The sequence below is a fragment of the Marmota marmota genome, unplaced genomic scaffold (assembly GCF_001458135.2).
Source record: "Marmota marmota marmota unplaced genomic scaffold, marMar, whole genome shotgun sequence".
Classification (NCBI taxonomy): Eukaryota; Metazoa; Chordata; class Mammalia; order Rodentia; family Sciuridae; genus Marmota; species Marmota marmota.
The window spans coordinates 28,909,398-28,931,068 of NW_026000101.1; the positions used below are offsets into that span (position 1 = coordinate 28,909,398).

The 21,671-nt window shown below is 35.9% G+C and overlaps 1 protein-coding gene and 1 pseudogene across 1 annotated transcript; one reads left to right on the forward strand and one right to left on the reverse strand.

Moving 5' to 3' along the window:
• Positions 1–211: 211 nt before the first annotated feature.
• On the forward strand, positions 212–1,238 carry Ifne (interferon epsilon). Its single transcript, XM_015492528.2, has one exon. The coding sequence runs from the start codon at positions 556–558 to the stop codon at positions 1,108–1,110; it is 555 nt and encodes a 184-aa protein (XP_015348014.1). The 5' UTR covers positions 212–555; the 3' UTR covers positions 1,111–1,238.
• Positions 1,239–20,753: 19,515 nt separating this feature from the next.
• On the reverse strand, positions 20,754–21,337 carry LOC107147929 (annotated as a pseudogene).
• Between the last annotated feature and the right edge of the window lie 334 nt (positions 21,338–21,671).

The window sequence follows — 21,671 nt, forward strand, 5'->3', positions numbered from 1 at the left end:
ATATTTAACACTTTAAATTTAGTAATCTGTATGGATTTTAATTTTTGCCTTTGAGTGCCATGTAGGTGCTTCTGAGCCTCTGATAAATATTTCCCCATGAAGGACTACTGCTTTCAAAAAAAAAGTTTTACTCTCAATAAAAAAAAAGTCTAATAGGATTGACTAAATATTTAGAAAGCACATTGTGTTAAGTGAAACTTTGTATATAATAAATAATGTGGGTAACAGAAGATCATCTTGGATAACTAGGTTTGTAATTGTCTCAATAAAAGCACACAGTGAGATAAGTTCTTTTGGTTACTTCCTCAAACAACCAACACAATGGGGAAAGTGGAGGAAATGATCCATGAACAGCACAAAAAGGGAACCAGAAAACTTGACGTGTAAACTTGGAGAAATGACAACAATTAGAATCAAACCCAACAACAACAACGACAAAAAAAAAAAAAAAAAAACACTCCAGAATAAGGTGAGAAGCATGAAAAACAAACATTCCCTAGTACTGGAGTTTAACTAGGTCTGCATAAGAGATAAGTAGCATATTTGACCTTCACCATGATTCAGAAGCAATTCCCTGGCATTGTGTTGGTGCTACTGGTCTTCTTTGTAGAACTGAAACTAGTTCTCCTCCAACAAAGAATAAAGGAAGAGAGTTTACAACTACTGAATAATTTGCAAACCTCATCAATCCAGCAGTGTCTGCCATACAGGAAAAATTTCCGGCTTCCTCAGAATTCTGTGAATTTTCACCAGTACCCCAAAGGGCATGTACTGGCCATTCTCCATGAGATGCTTCAGCAGATCTTCAACCTCTTCAAGAAAAATATTTCTCTGGGCAGTGGGGAGGAAAACCACATTCCAATATTCCTCACTGACCTTCACCAACAGCTAGAATACTTGGAAACACTCTTGGGATTGGAAGCAGAACAGAAAAGTCATGCCCTGGGGAGTAAGAACCTTAGATTGCAGGTTAAAGCATACTTTCGAAGGATCCATAATTACCTGGAAAGCCAGCGACACAGCAGTTGTGCCTGGACCATTGTTCATGCAGAAATCAATCGGTGTCTGGTCTTTGTATTCAGACTCATCAGACAAGAAATAGACCCTTGACCGGTGTGGAGCAAGAGCCAACCACAGATTTTAAGTGGATAAGGTTGGTGAAAGAGCAAGAGGACGTATGTAGAACATTATTACCTTTTGCCATAAAATGATAGCCTTGTTTTGGTTTTGTGTGTGTGTTTGTGTGTGTGTGTATATATATATATATATAAAATTATATATATATAATATATATATTTATATATATAAATATTATATATTTATATATATATTATATATATAAAATGTATATATATATATTTTTATATATATATATATAAAATTGTGTTTTAATTTTATGTATAATTGACTGTGATTGTTTTTATTTTGCCATGCCACTTTATTTTATTAAACTGTGAGTCACAATAAATTCATTAATAATTCTAATTGGTTCTTCAAATAGATATGTTGTCATAGAAGTTGGTGGGTAGATAGAATGAATATCTAAAACTTGCATGTTTGTAAAATGACTTAGATTTTAATATTCACTGCAGCATTATTTATAATATCTAAATATAGGAAGCCACCTGAATTATTCTAAATAGAGATAGTTAAGCTGTATTCACATAAAGGAATATCACTCAGCTAGAGAAAAGAATGAGGAGCCTCTTTCTAGTCTAAAAAGAGTAAAGAAAAGAAAAAGAAAGGCAAGATACAGAATAGTGCATATAAAATGTTGGGTAAAATGTAAAATAAATTTAATTTACTGTGTAAAAATAAAGAATATATAAGAAATAAATTTCAATGATTACCTGTATTTGTGAAAAAGGAGGGCAAACTGAGAGAAGAAAACAATAAAGGAAAGATTTACACTTCATTTTTATATTTTATTTTTGAATTATGTGACTATTACAAGTTAAAATAATACTTTAGAATGTATCTAACAAGTCACAGTTATCGGAAATATGCATGAAGGAGTTTTGTTGGTGAAAGGTCAGATGAAACAGGATGGGCCAGCCTGTCCTTGGTTGGGATAGCTGGGAGGCAGAAGGCTGGAGAGAAGTGGAGAGCTGGATCCATGTCAAGGGAGAGAGTTCCAGCTCCTGGGAGATGCTGCTGATGAAGAGATTATAGCTCTTCTAAATAGGAGCCCTCAGAAATCATCATGGATCAAATGTGGGGCCAGATCACTGAATTTCCTTGATACTTGGTGACTTTCCCACATTGGCCCCATGTAGGCAACATAACCATAGTCCCAAACTTCAGAACTAGTTTCACCACTTTATGTAACGTTCTGTGCAGATTCGTTGCATGATTCAAGACAAAAGTAGTTATTGAAAGTAAAAACTTGCTGAGGAACAAAACATAATCCAGTTCAGTTTAATTAGTGCAATTAAGTAGATTAACTATTGCCTGATGATTCTAGATTTAGTTTGAAAGAGAAGGGTAGGAATTGACTAAGATACTAGAAATGAGACAGTTACCTATGGCAGTTAAAGGAGGCCAGGAAGCAGAGGCTGACAGTCAGAAACAGTTCCTTGCTGACTTCTCACTGAGAGGTGAGCAGGAGCGGACCTGCTTACTCCCAAGTTCACACAGAGAGAGTGACGTGGAGGGAGGAGAGATACCACCCTTGACCACAAATACAAGCCACTTTGTTTCTCATGGGCTGGAGAATTTGTTGTTGTTTTCCTTCTTTAAACCAGGAAGTTTTCAGAACCAAATCCTATATTTAACACATTATTCAATTCTATAATTAACCTTACAAAATACTTTCTTGTTGTCATTCTCTTTTTTTTTTCTTCAGGTGAAAACAAGATTTTAAAGGTAAAATAGAACATGCTCAAAGTAACACAGCAAGTCCCAGAGCCAGCAAATACCAGAGCAGAGATTACACTCCCAAATTGGCCTGATGCAAAAGCCTACACCATGTTCTTGAAACCACAAACCTGAACAAAATTGTGCAATATTGCTGCAAAACAATTGTATCTCTAATGATAACAAGTTTCTCCTGGCTTTTTCTATTGAAGTTCACAACAAGGTCTGCATTCTTGAATTAAATAAAAGACATTTCCCCTCCTCTAGACATTTCTTCCTCAAGAACTGAAGAGAAATTAAAAGCACATAGGAAAGGGGACAAGAGGGAATAGGTATAGTTACTATCATAAAAGACTCTGGAATAAAACCTTTTTTGGTTCTGGATATCATTCAGAATCAGAGAGAGAAAGTGGCTGGGAGAGAGAAGGAGAAAAGATAAAGAGACCCAGAGTAGCTCTCCTCTTGGTGAAATTTTGGAGGAGGGCCATGGAAATCCTAGATGAATCCAAAGTGGGTCTTGCTCCTGGATATTCAGGGCATTGCCTGAGATACCAGGTCATGTAGACAACGTGTATTATGCCAGCTTCCACAGGCAATTGTTATGTCCAATTCCATATGGGCCATGGGTGAGATGGGTGGGCACCAAAAAGTCAAAGTGCTGGGATATCTCCATTTTCTTTAACATGTAATGTTCAAGAACACTACCAATGGAAAATTGAGGAAGGAGGGTCACACATAGGAATTTATATGCATCAAGCCACACACACACACACACACAAAAAAAAAGACACATCTGACTTCTATCCATACTATCTTGATATAAGTTTATTCACATGACCCCAACTAATTTCAAGGGTTGTGGAGTTTAGCTGTTTTATCCCAAAGGAAAATGAATGGATTTGATGAACACATAGCAGTGAACTCTTTCTAGATTGTTTATCAAATGCAGTCAACTATATTTAACATCTACTACTAATACTGGTTTACAATCTCTACTCTTAGTTACAAGCTCAGTAGGCACATAAGCTACTTTCTAAAGCAAGTGATCATTTTGTACAGGCTTTGTCATTGTTTAATGGGGATATGGTTTTCCTAAATGAAACTATTCATCATGATGAGATTATTCACCCCAAAATGTAATGTGCTGTGTTAGTAAGCTCTCTATCACTATAACAAATAATTGAAGTAATCAATTTATAAAGAGAGAAGGTTTATTTTGGCTCACAGTTTTGGAGATTTCAATCTATAATTGATTGGGTTTGTTGCTTTAGGTTTGTGGTGAGGCAACATGTCATGTGGGGACATGTGGAGGAACAAAATTGCTTTCCTCATCTCCAGGAAGTAAAAGAGAGAATGAGAAGAAAAAAGATCACTGTCCCCAATTTCCTTCATAGGCAGGCTCCCAATGACCTAAGAATCACCCACAAAGCTTTACCTCTCAAAGGTACCACCACCTCCCAGTAGCACTACCTTGGCAACCAAGCCCTCAACACATTGACCTTTGGAAGAAAATTAACCTACAAAGTATAACATGCACATAATTGAATAAGACATGACTACACACAAATTTTTATAAATTTTCATTCATTCATTCACCCTTTCTTATTTTCATTCATTACATTATATAACTCTTATATGACAAAAGAGACAAGGAGTTACTGATGGGCAACAGAAACCAAAATTCTTATTACATGTGTATTCATAGGCTTCTTTCTTAACACAGGAATTTTCTCTAAGGAATATACTAAGTTTGTTTTGTTGTTGTTGTTGTTGTTTCTAGGCACTTCTTACGTGCCAAGATGAGGATGATGTATGTGCATTGAAAGGAAAATAGAACTGGAAAGAATGTAAACAAGTAAATGAAGGTTTTACTTTAGAAAGAAGGGAACATTCTGGGTAGTGAGGAAGAATGGGTCTGGGAAAGCAAGAGGATACTGTGATGCTGACCTATGCCCTGGGTGGAGCAGAAGGTAGAATACCCACTCCTAGCTTGGGTCTCTTCTATGCTGATGTCAACTAAGTGCATATTATTAACCTCAAATTCTTTCTTAAATTAAAAATTATATACTCAGTTGACTACTTGACACCTCCACTTGATGATCTAAACAGCAACTAAAAGTTAGTTTGTTCAAACTGATCTCCTTTCTTTTTCTGTTTTTAAAAAACTTTCCCAAGTTTTTTAGTAGCTGTTCTACGTTTGCAGGCTCTCATGTAGTCATTCTTTACCTTTGATTTACATCTGATCTGAGTGCAATTAATATTTTTATCTCATCAAGCATTCTTATATAGGAACTTCATATCACTCTTTATTTTGAACACAAGTGTGTTAATCAATTGAATTACAATGTTAGATTTTTTGGAACTATTCTGAAATTCCTTGGAAAAAGAATACTTAAGACTTGTTAATATTAATATGCCTCTGAATCTTTTCTGGCATTTTATTGGTAGCTATACACTCATAGTTTTCTATCTGAAGTGTTCATTGCTTTGTTCCATCTTATTTCAACCTTCTTTATTTCTGAAATCTGTTTTATACTAGGCTTAAAAATTAAGTTGTAGAATTTTCTAAATTTCACTTGCTGGGTCAATAATCATGTGTAAATGTTTTGGCATGTTCTTTTCTGATATATTTTTCAATTTACCACTTATTCAAGAGACTTCATTGTAGAATATCTTTTAATTCTAAAATAATTTTGTCCAAAATATTAGGAAAACTAATTAAATAAACCAAACTGGACTCAACAGAAAGGCTCAGAGAGTCCTCCATAAAATAATATTGTATGATTTCAATATACTTGTCTCACTGATAGGTCATTCCATCATAAAATCAACAAAGAAACTACAGAGCTAAAACACACTTTAAGTCATATGAACTAAATAGACATCTACAGAATATTTTATCCAACAACAGCAAAGTCCACTTTTTTTCAGCTGTTCAGAGAACTTTCTCCAAAATAGGCCATATTTTATGCTATGAAGGAAGCTTTAGAAAATACAAAAAAGTGAAATAGTTTCTTGCATTTTACCAGATAATAATGGAATAAAGTTAGAAATCAGCAGCAAAATAAAACACACTAACTATACAAACACACGGAAATTTAACAATATACTTTCAAATAATGACTGGATCATTAAAGAAATCAGAGGAGAATTTAAAAATTCTTAGAATAAAACAAGGATATAAACATAACACATAAAAATCTCTGGGCATAGCCAAAGTGACTCTAAGAGGAAAGTTTATAGCTATGAGTGCCTACATTAAAAAAAATCAAAAAGATCTCAAATAAACAACATAATGATACATCTCAAACCACTAGAAAAAAAACTAAGAAAAGAACAAACCATTCTCAAAACCAGTAGAAGAAATAATAAAAATCAGAGCTAAAATTAATGAATTAGAGAATAAAAGAATGACACAAAGGATCAATGAAAAAGAGTTTGTTCTCTGAAAAGATAAACAAGATTGATAAACCCTTAGCCAAACTAACAAAAATAAGGAAAAGAAGAATGAAATCAACACAAATCAATAAAATTAGAGACAAAAAAGGAGATACTACACCAGGCACCACTGAAATCCAGAGGATCATTGGGAACTATTTTGAGAACCAGATGAGGACATTTAAGGAAAGAAAACTACAGATCAATATCCTTGATGAACATAGATGCAAAAATCCTTAATAAAACATTAGAAAATCAAATTTAAAAACACATTAAAAAGATTATATAACACAATCAAGTTGGTTTCATTCCAGGGATGCAAGAATGGTTCTACATACACAAATTAATAAACATAATGCATCACATAAATAGAATCAAGGACAAAAACCACATGATCATCTCAATAGAGCCAGAAAGAGACTTCAACAAAATTCAACACCTATTTGTGGGAAAAAAAAAATAACTAGGGATAAAAGGAATGTATCTCAACAACAGAAAGGGTATATGTGACAAACCCCAAACCAACATCATACTGAGTGGGGAAAAACTTAAAACATTTCCTCAAAATCAGAAGTCATACAAAGGACGTCCACTTTCACCATTGCTAGTCAATATAGTACTTAAAACTTTAGCTGGACCATTTAGGCCAGAGAAGGATATAAAATGTATACAAACAGGAAGGAAAGCAGTCAAAGGGTCTCTGTTTGCAGATGAGATGATCTCATACTTAGGAGATCCTAAGAATTCCACCAGAAGACTTCTAGAGCTGATGATAAACAAATTCACCAAAGGAGCAGGATACAAAACCAACATACAGATATCAATAGCCTTTCTACACATCAATAATAAATCTGCTGAGAAAGAATCAGGAAAATTTTCCATTCATAATAACTTTAAAAATTACCTAGGAAAATATCTAACCAGAGAGGTGAAAGACTTCTACACATATAATTACAGAACATTGGGGGGAAAATAAAGAAGACACAAAAAGATGGAAGCATCTCTCATTTTCACAGATTAGTGAAATAATATTGCTAAAATGGCCATGCCACCAAGAGTGATTTACAGATTCAGAGCAATCCACGTCAAAATACCAATGATATTCTTTTAAGGAACTAGAAAAAAAATAATCCAAAAATTCATGCGAAAGAACAAAAGACCCAGAATATCCAAAGCAATTCTGAGCAAAAAGAGTAAAATTGGAGGCATCAAAAAACCCAACTTCAAATTACACTACTGAGTCATGGAAACAAAAACAGCTTGGTACTGGTATAAAAATAGACAAGTAGACCAATGGTGCAGCGGAGAAGACACAGAAACAACCTACAAATCTCCACTCATCTGGTCCTTGAAAAAGGTGCCAAATACTTCTGTTGGAGAAAAGACATTCTCTTCAACAAATGGTTCTGGGAAAACTGGATATCCATGTGTAAAAGACTGAAACTAGATCCCTATCTTTTACCTTTCATAAAAATCAGCTCAAAATGAATCAAACACCTAGAAATTAGACCATAAACTTTGCAATTTCTAGAAGAGAAAACATTCCAACATATAGGCCTAGACAGTGAAGGTCTTCAACAGAACTCCTACAGCTCAGAATATAATATCAAAAGCCAACAATTATGGGAAAAATACTCAACATCTCTAGCCATCTGGGAAATGCAAATCAAAACTACACTGAAATTCCACCTCACTCCAGTGGAATGGCAATCATAAAGACGACAAATAAGAATAAATTCAAGCAAGGATACTGGGAAAAGAGAATACTTTCACACTGTTGGTGGGAATATAAATTAGTACAATCACTATAAAAATCAGTATGGAAATTCCTCAAAAAATTAAACTATATGATTCTATTATACCACTCCTTGTAATCTATTTACAACAATTAAAGGCAGAATATTTTAGAGTTAAATATACAGTATTTTAGAGATATATTTCATATTTATAGCAGCACAAATCACAATAGCTGAATTATGGAATCAGCTTAGATGTGTGTCAACAAATAAATGGGTAAAGCAAATGGAGTTTTATTCAGATACAAAGGAGAATGAAATTATGCCATTTGTAGCAAAATGGATGAAACTAGAGACCATTATGTTAAGTGAAATAAGAGACTCAAAAAGACTAGTGCCATATGTTTTCCTTCATACATGGAAGCTAGAGAGAAACACGGAGAAAAGGAATCTCATGATAATAGAAGGGAGATCATTACGATAGAAGCAGGGTAGAAGTAGGAGGGAGAAGCAGTAAGTAAAAGGAAGTACTGGGGGTACAATTGATCAAATTTTATTATTTGCATGTATGAATATTCCACAAAGAAACCCACTATTCTGTATAATTAATATGAATTAGTAAAGATTTTTAAAAATTCTACAGTAATTACATAGGGTTCTGAGAATCAGTGTTTTAAAAACTTCCCAGGTAACTCTAAAGTGAAGCCAAGGTGGAAATCACTGCTTTAGAGAACATATAGAGGAACTGTGACACAACTAATCCCTATTGTAATCTGCAGATTTCTCTCAGGGACCTGACCCATAGAGGAATGTTTTGTAATCACCCAGGAAAGATTATCAACCAAAATCACTTCGGCTGTGTAGACCAATGATGGCACATACCCACTAAGGAGTTTTGAAAGAAAGCTTACTGCTCACACTGAAACTGTCAAGGGAGGGATAAGGGAGAATTGAAGGGAAAGCATTATGCATGGTTTGAAATGGAAGTAGAATGGCAGGAGGGATCCCCTCAAAAGGTCATTTGGGATATTCTTACCAGTGTAAATGGACAGAAATTGAGTGCTAACTCAGTTTTCTTGTTGGTCTCAAATGTGATGGGGTAGGGAGGTGAGTGGAGTGTGACCAGAGAGCCTACCAGTGGTAAAAAAAAAAAACAAACCCTAAATATGAGTATTTCTCCTTAATATGATATCTCCTGTTTGCTTCCAGTTCTGTCTCCACCTGTGGATAGAATGCTGTCCACAGAAATAAGGCTATAGAAAATGAAGGACAGTATGATACCAGCCAACTTCCTTATGTCCTAGCCAATCACAGTTACCTGACTAACATTCTCAGGACAGAGACTTACAGACTAAAGACAGAATATACAATGTTAATGGATTGGAATTTTTCAAATTGTTAAAAATCTTGATAAAATTGAAATAAATTTTTCTTTGGAAATTGACAAAAACATTTCAAAATTTACATGGCAATATAAAAGTTCTACAGTAGCCAAACCAATTTTGAAGAAAATAACAAAGTTCAAAGAGCAATACTAACATGTTGAAAAAAAAAATGATCTCAAAGCAACAGCCTGTTATTGGAACAAATATTGAAAAATACACCACTGGAAAAGAATAAAGAGATGACAGTGACCATATATATGACTCCCTATTTTGTGACTGCCATGCAGTGAGCACAGATGTTTTCATTGGTATTGTGGGTCCATCTTATTCGTGCTTCACAACATGCAGGAAAGTATCTTCTGATTTAAACAGCAAAAATATTTATGGGAATCCAGAATAAGTAAGTGATGTCAAGCAAAGTTTAAAAATTCAGCTTAAAAATGGTGATACTAGAAATGATCTGATACCAGTTTTAGGTTGTTATTAACTATCTAATCTGATCTCATTAGACCATCCAATGTAATTGTTTTTAGGGACAGTTTTGGAAAATTTTTCACTTTGATTTTAATAACTTAGCTTTGTCTTTTGGTCTGTCTTTGCTGGATAGGGCATTTAATGACTGAGAGCTAGTTAAAAACAAAAGTTTTAACTGTGCTTATTGGGATGAATATAACCTGGCCCTGTGTTAAGTAGTCAGATGTACTAAGACACAGGAATACCTAAAATTATTTTGTTTCCTTACCATTGGCACACTGAGCAAACTCATGAGTTAGGTTATTCTGCCTTCTACTGGTTCAAATTGGAATCCCCTGTTTAGATCCATTCAAGGCCAGGAATGTAGCTGGAATCATTATAAAATTTTATCTTAAAAATAAAGCAAGCCAAAATAAATAAATAAATAAAGCACCATAAAAATCTTTACATGTATACATTGTCAAATAATCAGAGCAGAAAAATTTGATCCCATGTGAGATTTCATGTTTGTCAAGCACATTGTGTCAAAAGCTTTCAAAACTGAAACATTTCCACCCAGTTTTAAGATTTCACAACCAATACGTTGAGTTCATTAGTAGTTTTCCTGTAAGTTTCTAAGAAGGGAGCCTTGTTTTCAAGCCTTAAGAACAATATTTTCCAAAGGCAGACAGAATACAACACATTCTGACAAAAATCAAGTTGACAAATACTTAATATTCTTAGTGCTTTTTATATATTCCTGAGTTGGCATAGGATTTCTGCTGCTGTAGCCCCATAGCTTTCACCTTGCTCAATACCCTGCCATCAAACACACACAAGTCTATCTGTACATTCAAGCACCCAGGGACAAATGATTCAGCATGGCTTCTGGACCAGCTAACTCAAATTCTCCCTGTCCTCACACTTGTTTCACCCAAGGTCATTTGTTGACCACTGAGCAGTCATTGACTACATTCCCTACTCTCCAGCCCTTTCTCTCTACTCAATGCTCTATACTGAACTTCTATCCACTTAGGATGGATGTAGCTATAAACACATGCTATTTGATGGTGCCTCCTAACTGCAACTATCCTGCACATATTTACAGGTTTCTTTTATAGAGATCACCAAAGAACTAAGTTTAGATAACAGACAATATTAGAATATAATTGATGTGCTGTGGATGAAAGCTCTCCAGGTCTATGACTCGAGCTCTGGTGTTTTCTATGCACACATTCTCCCTTCCCAGTGCTCACCTATAGAAGCATGTCCAGCTCTTCAATGGTCCATGTTCCCCAACCTGCTAGCATAAAAGCAGGGACTTACCATTTGGGGATTTACTGCAGGCAAAAGCCAGCCAACAGGTTTAGGCATTTGAGTAAGGAAACTGGAGTTGTATATTTTAATTACAAATAACTCATCTCCTTTATCTTGTTAAGTAGGTATAGTTTAATACTCAGAAATTAAAACATTCTTTAAGTCATAATTTCATGATCAGGAAGAAATTTCCTGCAATTCATTGTGAATATTATTTTTTATTATTTATATCTTGATTTTTGGTACCAGGGATTGAATCCAGTGTGTTTAACACTGAGCCATCCTCAGCCCTTTTTATTTTTTATTTTGAGACAGGGTCTCATTAAGTTGTGTAGGGCCTCACTAAGTTGCTAAGGCTGGTATCAAACTGCGATTCTCCTGCTTTAGCCTCCATATTCGCTGGGATAAAAGGCATGCACCACCACACCTGTGAATATTATTTTTTAAAAACCCCAAAATAATATATATTTCACAATCCACACAAATATAACTTCTTGATACTAGGCTTAAAGTTTACTCCATGTTTTCAGTCATTACCTCTGCCCACATGACCATATCTTGTAGATAATTATTAAAGCTATATTTCATATTTTGAATGAATTAAGACTAATATGAAGAGGTCACTTTATTTGGATTCTAGGAAAAAGGAAGATGGTTCTTTGCTCTTGGGGACTGAGTATTCTGCCCAAGATATAGGTATGCAAAAGCACACATAACTTTTAAGAAATAACATTTGTTTCTTAAAAATAAAATTATTATAAATATATTGAGAACATTTTTTTTTTCTATAAGATCTAAATACCAGGACCAACATAAATACACAAGAACAGAGTTAAATCTGTCAGGCTGATCATTGACCAAAATTCATGTTTCTCTGCTTTTAAGGTCATCATTGTTAATTTCAGCCTTCAATTTTTAGTTGTAGAAGCAACTTCCAAAATGCATGAATACTTTATTCTTATAAGAATCATACTGTTACCATTTTGTGAAACTCTAGTTCTTTCCTTTTTTCCTTAAACACTTTTTAGTGAACTTGTTAACAAAGAGAAAGCACCTGCTAACTTCCCCTGTGGTATTTTCTTAATGCAGTATCTATATCCTTCCTCCATTAGGAAAACATCCTCTCTGGAAAGCAATTTTTGTATCCAATTTTCAAATCTCATTTCTGGGAAATGCTTTCAAATCTCTCTCTTGATTTAAATTCATCCTCAGCTACTAACGATGTTCAATGAAGAATTTCTCCAAGAGGGTCTCATCCCTGACATGCTGGGACCTTTGTGCTGAAGAAGTTGCAAAGGTAGTACAGAGAAGACAGCTGTGTTGTGGGCTCACTGGAACTGGCCCAATCCTCCAGCATCTCAGGAAAACTGAAGTCAGGTTCTCTAGGAGTAACAGATGGAAACACTCGTTTTAGTTGGAGAAACATTGAGATGTGCTTCTTATCCAGACTACAAGTCACATCACAACCCAGATAAAAGTTGGGTTTGAAGAATTGAAGTTCTTTAAATTCTTTCATTTTTTTCTGTAAATATTTTCAGTTAGATTTGACAGATTTGTGCGTACACACATTTTATCAAAGAATATATGTTAATTTCATATGAAGATGTGAAAAAATGCTCAACATTGTTAGTCATTAGGGAAATGCATATTAAGAGCACAGTTAAATACCACTTCCTGTTTCTGGACATGGCCAAACTTAAAAAAATTATCCATAACTGGTTTTGGAGAGAGGTGACATTAGCTGGGACTCTTCTCTATTGAAGGTTGGGATGTAAAATGGTAGAAGCAGTTGGGGAAACAGTTTGACAGCTTTCTAAGATGCAAAACATATACTTTCCATAGATTTAGAAATTCCACTCCTACATATTTACCTAAGAGAAATAAAAACATACATCCTCACAAAGACCACATAAATGGTCAGAGCAGCTTTATTTGCACTTAGAACCCTGAAAAAAATCCTAACTGCCAATTGACAAGTGAAATGGTAAACTGTGGCAGAATAATGGATGTCAGTTCCACAGAGAATTAATAAAATTATTAAATTATTCTCAAGTGTCAATAATGTGATTTCTCTTTATTATTTGCTGAATAATATTCTACTATAAGGATATACCACAAATTAACTATCCTTCCATTCAGACTACCATATACTCTAGCTTAGGGCAGATAACCATAATATAGGAGCCTATCATGGTCTCTACACCATAGTTTAGGCAAACAACAAAATGTAAAGAAATTGCTCCTAACCTGGTTTGTCCAAAACGCAGGAGTGAAGGAAAGAAAGACCAAAAAAAAAAAAAAATCCTATTAAAATATTACTAAGATCTTCTCCACCCAGTTTGTAGAGAAGCAAACTGAAGTCTTGGATAGGTCATTTGAGGCCTATTCAAGGAACATTCTCCCAAATTGATGTCCCTTCCCCTGCCTGAGTGATGCATGTGCGCACACACACACACACACAATTCTACACAAAAGTGGTTACAGTAACATCTCCCAATTCTCCCAACATCCATTACGTTTCAATGAAAAGGATTCGCTGGCTGTCTTTTGCAAGATTAGGATTTTTAACAGTTTCTAAAATACACCCGAACCCTCCATTTGACTAATGTAAGTGTTGTAAATATTATTATTCACGGTGACAATGGGTGGACTTTCATAGTTAAACGAAAGTCAAACAGACTGTGATATTTGGAATAAACTGGGAAGCAAAATTTACTCTTAACACACCAGCAGATATAAGGTTTCCATCTACTTACCTCTGCAGTTCCACACAAATTTGTCCAGCTCACCCGGAGAGTGGATAAGGGACAGTGATCAGGAGTTTTGAGAAGTGTGCAGAAGGCTGGAGGCAGAAAGCATATCCTAATCCCCTTTTCTCTCCAGAGAGGCCCATTGACCAGAGGCCGCGCCCTGCCTGAACCGGAAATTATTTGTTCTTGTAACTATATACGCTAAAAGAACAGTTCTATTCTAGTACTGGGCCAATATTTGCGACTTCTTTCTGGGGCGAATCCAACGAAGGAACAGGTTTTGGCGCATGAAAGAGAAACCTGCGCTCTACAGATGTGTTCTGGGCCCTGGCAACTTGTGGCCAGCAGGAGGCACGCTTCCCGCGCGAGCGTTCTGCGAGTCCACTCAATCAATGAACTTGATGCAGGGGTTTCCTTTTACTTTCAATTTGTATTACATCATTGTAAGGGGGCATTCCCTCGGGCCTCCCAAATCTTCCTCAGGACACACACAGATACAAACCTGCTTACAACCGTTTTGAAAAAAACCTAGAGCTCTCATTTACTTTCTTCTTGAGGCTTTCCACTCTTCAAAGAGATCTTGAAATCAGAAACCACAGCAGAAAAGAGGAACCACAGCAGAACCAGAAACAGCTGCGTGAATAGGCGGGCAGCTACAGGACTAAGTGACTGTGATCAGGAACCAGTGGATTCAGTGCAGCAGGTACAGGGGTTCATGGGAAGAAGAGTACAGGGACCAGGACCTGTGTCTTGTCCCCGGCTCTCTAGGAAAGGACTCTCTCATTCAGATATTCTCACTCAGCACTGTTTGCTGACTGGACACAAATCCATCACTGCTCTGACTGTTTTCTCATTAATTCTTCCAGAACTGTAATCCCATCTTTGAGAAGTCATTTTCTAACAAGTGGCAGAACAGTTTCATGGAATCTAATAGGAAAATACGATTCTAAGCTAGATCTATGTATAAATACGAAGATGGCTACCATATATTAAGAACTCACTCACTGGAAGGTACACTGCTAAGTTTTCAAAAACATATGTGTTGGTTTAATACAATAGTCTTGTGAATATTTCCACTCCACCTTACATTTGAGAAACTAAGGCCCACAGAAGCCAGGTGAGTTGCCCAGCATCACACATGTGAACTGGCAGACTGGGGATTCCATGCAAAATCCTATACTGGAGATTTAAATGATTTCTAAATTTTATTTACTTTTTATACCTTTATTTTATTTATTTACTTTTATGTGGTGCTGAGGATCGAACCCAGGGCCTCACACGTGCTAGGCAAGTGCTCTGCCACTGAGCCACCATGCCACCCCCTAAATTTTATTTTATGAATTTGTGATAACAATTGTTTTAAGTCTTTGTTTACATGGTTATGAAGTTATTTCTCCCCAGTCATTCTTATTTTGGTGACTATTGTACATCTTGTACAATTAATTTGAAATTAATATTATTGCTCTGTGGTTAATAATTGTTCCTGGCTCTAAGTTCTGAGAAAGTTTTGCTGATCCTGCTTTTTTTTTTTTCAGTAGTTTTTATCATGTGTCCCAATCCTTGATGCACTTTATAACCATTTTGGAAGATACAGTAGTCATGATTTTCATGAGACTAAGGTTATTTAGCTTAGATCAATGATAAAATGACTTATGAAATGATGTAAGCAATAATTTTTAAAAAGTAGAAATGGATTTTGGGTCTCTCCCGGTTTAATCAAAGGAATTAAACATTTTAAATGATCACTAATAAAAAGAAGTATAGCAGAGTGGAAACTTAACTACTCAGGCTAATAAAATGAATAATCTAAAAAAATCTTTGTATTTTCAGTAGTAATTATATTTATGGTAAAGATATATCAGATGTTAATAGGAAATGAAAGAACATGTCAACAAAAAATTCCAGGAATTCCCTGATATTCTAAAAGAAAGCAATTTAGATCATTACCTCATACTGTGGAATGAAAAAAACTTGATGGAATACAGAATTGAATGAAAAAGATTTAAAGAGAGAGAATAGAATATATTTCAAGGCAAAATAGGAATGCGATTTGGAAAAGGCTTGGTCCTCTGACCTAGATCGCCCATGATTTAAATAAAAAAGTAACTATACAGCTCTTTGTATACATGTGAAGTTAAAAATAAGCATCACCAGCAAGACAAAGTGTCATAGGCCTGCTATCCCAGTGACTATGGAGGCTGCTACAGGAGGATCACAAATTCAAAGCCAAAGGAACTTAGTGACACCCTATGCAGCTTAGTGACTCAGTGAGAGCCTGTTTCAAAAACAAAACACAAAAAAAGAAGGAAAGAAAAAAGTGGGTGCTGGGGATGTGGCTCAATGGTAAAAGTACCTCCAAGTTGAATTCTTGATACCAAAAAAAAAAAAATGGAGAGAGAAATTATAGCAAGAGTTACAAATTATAAAATTACAAATGTAATTACAAATACAACATAAATTACCAACACAAAAACTGGGAATATTTTCCCTAAGATAAAAACACCAAATAAATGGGCTCATTCCCTACTGGGGTCAGTTCTTTTAGCTCCGAGAAAACAAACAAACAAATAAATAATAAGCACAGTAGCAGGAATCAGACTTGGGCGTAAACATCTAGAGACTTGATGTGCCACCATCTTCATCCGTCTTCATCCATGGTGGCCAGGAGGTGGCGCTGAGGCCCGGGAAATCTTGAAACAAGCCCAGAGTGTCCCGGATCTAGCTTTGCGTTTCCTTTTCGCTTTAGTTACTGTGTGGTCATTGTAACAGGGAAATCCCTCATTTCCAAAAATATTCATAAGGGGGTGGGAGAGGGAAATAAAACAAATACAGGAGTTTCTGACAAGCCGAAAACTTTCACTCAGTTTTTGCTTTCAATTAGTGGGTTGATACTTTTGAGGGGGATATCATTGTCCAAAAGTAGTCTCCGGAAAATGAAGAGAAATCCCCACGCAGTGCAAGGACTTCTGCATAAGTCAGAAACCTGTCCGCCACCCCCACCCTCATCTTGGTTCTTGTACTTCCCTGAAAGAGTTTCCCTTAGTCTGCAAGCACTGGCCGCTGCTTTCTGTTTCCTTTGGGCACAGCTACTATGACATCACATGCAACGGAAATTAAGGAGAGCTCTCTAGCAGATGTCTCTGCAAAACCTAGACGTTTTAGGGGAACTTCTGCTTTCTACTTTTGCTGCACTGCTCTTCAGGGAAACCTTTAAGCTGAAACCAGAACACATTAGAAAGCAGCCCTGTGTGAATGGGCAGGCAGGTGAAGGGAGAGAATGACCAGGGTGACCTGGGATTCTACCTGAGAGAGGAAGGAAACTGTGGTGTCCTGGAATGCTGAGGGGAAGGGAGAGGGTGTGCCCGGGACCAGAATCACGAGGAAACACTATGTGTCTTCTGCTCTTCCATGAAGACATTCATTCCCACTGTCAAGTATTAATGCAAGCCACCGTTACCTGAGTGCATGTACATGACACTTCTTCAACATGAGGAGGAACAATTTTTCATCCTTTCTCAAACTCAGGACAGACTTTTGAATTTTGGGTTGACTCCTTTGGAGGTCAGGGAATGAAGGGGGAGGGGCACAGTTCCAAAAATATTATATGGAGACAAATAATGTTCTTCTAGGCAGTGAAGAAAATAAGAAAAATACTACCATATTTCAAAAATGTAGTCTGTGAAAGATACCAACCCAAATGTTTTTAAAGGCAAGTGTTTGCTTACTATTTATAAAAACTCAGTATTTTGAACTTATTTTATTTCTAAGTAATCGGTGCTCTCTGTGGCTCAAAGAGTTTCACTGGGTTGTTCAACATCACACATCCAAACAGAATGGACTTTTCAACATAAAATTCTTCATCCCAATTTATGACTGATTTTGTAAGTTTTATATTTTATATTTCACTTACAGTTGTTAAATTCCTTTTATTCTGGAAACATGCACAATTCTCTATTCTGTTCCAGATGCACATGATTTTTGTTATATTTTCAACCTTTTTTTTTATTATTGAGTAATGGATTCACTAATCCAGTTTCCCACTTTCATTTTAGAAAGGAAGTATGTCAGTCTTTATATCTATGGTAAGTATGTTATTTTTTGTTGTAATTGTTGGGATTTTTTTGGGAGAGGGTATGCCTGGGGCCAGAATCACTACGAAACACTAAGTGTCTTCTGCACTTCCATGAACTTTTTTTTTTGGGGGGGTATCCACACAAGTTTGTGATATCTATAAAACCAAGAAAATTGCCAGGAATAATACAAAAGAGTTCTTAACACATGTAACTACATCCCAAAATGAAATGTGTTAAAAAGCTGTTGATGTAAACCAGTGTGACATGCGGTAAGTTGAATAGCTTAATAAGAAGCCAGTATTTCCAGGAATCCTTATGTGAGCACTAATAATGAGAAATTTTGAGGAAGGACTGAATTAGATATCTATTTCTCCCTAACAAATTAACAAGAACCAAGTGCTTGCTGGTGTTCAAAATAGTATTCATTAAAACAACATTAAATTATTATTTTAAGTAGCTATGTTCTTACTTAAACATATTAAGCATAATATGATTTTCAATATATTAATTGCATAAAATTTTTCTGGAGAAAAACCTTACAAAGAGGAGAACACTAGGTAGAAAAAATAACCACCCATAATCTTTCCAGATCTCATGATTTTTGTTTTTCCACTGCAGAGTCACTGTCTCCTCCTTTTATCTACACCCCTCCTGTTCCTGGGGTGATGAAATTTCAGTTGAGCTTCTTGGTTCATTCTTCCGCTCACAGAGGAGACCACGTGACAGTGAGACCCAGCAAATTATGCTAAATAAAATTAGCCTGATGTTTTTGTTTGTTTATGAGCTGTTTTTGGAGTCTTTCAAGATTTATGCATTATTTTTTATTTAATATCTTTCTGACAAGGATTGTCTTGCTGCTTTTGAACTGCTTTCTCTTTCTTCTTGACGTTAGAAGCAAAATAGCCAAGAAAAAATGAAGACAAAAAGGGCATGAACCATTATTCTCAATAATTTTTGATGCATTATTTTTTCTTTATCCGGTCAATATTTCTAGGAAGCTGTTATTGCATTTGAAAACAATGAAGTAAAAGGAAAAGATATAAGTCTGAATGAGTTGAAGGTTAAACTGACTGATAGCTCAGGTAACATAACACATGGGAGACCTCTTATTCAGCTCCCACATACTTCAGGGTCATTTCCAACACAATAATTCTAGGATCCACTTCTAATGCTCACCAGTTCCATCAATTTTCCCATTTCAATGATGGTTTCAATCCACAGATGAGCAGACTGACATTTAACATTATACCAATCAAATGAGAATAAGTTACCTTTGTAATAAAATATATCATGATTTTAAATTAATACAATATAAGATATTTGACTATCTTAAATCCACGAATCTAACTGTACAAAATGTTTCAAAAAGTGAAAACCATGCCCAGAATAAAATAATCTTTTTCAGATCACACCCTATTTTTATCCATGCCTCAGAAGATAATCTCTCATTAGTGTTTTCTCTATGTTCTCACTAACTTTTTTTCATTTATTCATCTTTTACCCTCTCCAGTATGGTTTCTGTTGGTTACTTCTACCCAATCTGCTCTCATTGGAACCACACTGCCAAATAGTGAGAAATTCATTCCACATCTTCAGTAAATCCATGGATATCTCTTCTAGGCAAATTAATTTTCTTATACACTTTATCTCTACCATTCTCTCTTGTTATCTTTCTAGTATCAGTGTCTTCAATCCCTATCAACATCTTGGATCTTCTCTCCCTTCCTTTTACTAAAAGTCAAAAAGTTCTCAGTTTGTCTTTTTCTTTCTCTATACTCTCTCCCCACAAGACTGTCTTCTCTGCTAGATTTACAGTCGCCAATCATGACAGGTAGAGTTGCCATCAGACATTGTGTTTCTTGATAGACATCAAAGTGCAAATGCCCAATGAATGTACAAGCTTGCAATTTAGAAAAGATTTCTCTGCATTCACCTTTATGGGTTAACATGCTGCATGTATCTTCCACTGAGAAAATTTCACTGGTTTCCTCATACTTCTCATTATAGCATTTAACATAATGGACATTAAGTATGATCATCTTGTTTAGGTTTCTTTCCCTGTAAAAATCGGATAGAGGGTTGGAGTTGTAGCTCAGTGGTAGAGTGCTTGCCTAGCACACATGAAGCTGGATTTTATCCTCAGCACCACATAAAAATAAAATAAACATATTGTGTCCATCTACAACTAAAACAAAACAAAACAAAAATCAGATAGATGAGAGTGGGAACTGTATGTCATGTTCACCTCGATACCCTCAGAACAACTTGCAACTGATTTACACGATGTAAATTTTTAAGTATAGCCTAAATGTAACATTAGTGGGTAAATCAATTATACTATTGATTTTTTGATCAAGTCACAAAATGAAATGTGATGAATTCTTTCAAGAATAAGTGCAAACTTTTCATAATAAAAATTTAATAAAAGAAACAAAATAAAAAGTTGACTAAATATGAAGTATATATTTATTTTATCAGATACAATTTAAAGGCACACCTGATATTATATAAACAAATATCATTAAGATTTAATAAATAGTACAAAATTAAATATTTCAATAAATACATAAATAGATACATCATAAGGGTCCTGGGTAAGGAATGTGATATTTTATAATAGTCCTGAAAATATCTAAAAAATTATTGAGTTTATGTCATGATAACAGCAGGAATGAGAGTCTTTGAAATGGCAGAACTTGTGGGAGTGTGGTAAGGTGTGTTCATCAGTGAGAAGCATTTCCCTGCTGGACCAGGTCTCATTCCATGCCCCTTAGTCTTCCATACAAGTTGGCTGATGAAGAGAAGGATTTCATGATTTCTGCTCTGACCACCTCCCAGGCACAAGGCAGGTATTTCTTCTCCTTCAGGTAGACAGTGATCCTGTGGAAGTATTTCCTCACAGCCCTCAGGGGAGCCTCTTCCACCCCCACCTGCTTGGTCCCACAGGCTTTCAGGTCATCCAGATGCTGATGGAGGCCAGTGAGGAAGGTGTCCAGGAGAGTCTTGTTCCAAGCAGCAAAGGCCTCCTGGGTGCTGAAGAGGTTGAAGACCTGCTGGGTCATCTGGTGGAGGACAGCAACAGCTTGAGCCTTCTGCACCTGCTCACCCTCCAACTGCTTCTAGGGGAAGGCAAAGTCCTTTCTGTAGTTCAGGCAGGAGAAAATGGGAATTCTCCTCATTTTTTCCAGGAGCGTCCAGGTCCCCTCCTCATTTTTCTCAGGAGTTTCAAGACCCAGGTTGTGTATCTGAGGCAGGTCACAGCCCAGAGAGCAGGTGGACTTACAGCTGAGCACCACCAGGGCCAGCAGGAAAGCCAAGGGCAAGGCCATTGGGAGTCTTGAAGATGCTGCTGGGCTGCTTGAGATGGGTGGTCTTGAATCTTTGCCTCTAGGTTCTCTGAAGCCCTTGACTTGTTCCTATGTCTTATATAGAAACCATTATACTTTCAAGTTTCTGAATGTCACCCCTGGAACTTTCTACTTCTGTTCTTGCTTTCCTTTATGCATTCACTACATATGCTTAGAGCAGTGTTTCTCAACCAACCATTTTTTCAATATTGATTCTCTGTCCCCTGCCCTGAGACCCCCTTTTAGAATTATTTTCCCAACTGAAACTCCTATTACTTTTTTTTTTTTTTTTTGGTACTGGGTATAGAACCCAGAG

What these genes read in the sequence shown, in the direction of transcription:
- Ifne (XM_015492528.2), top strand. Translation starts at nt 556, where the DNA reads ATGATTCAGAAGCAATTCCCTGGCATTGTGTTGGTGCTACTGGTCTTC.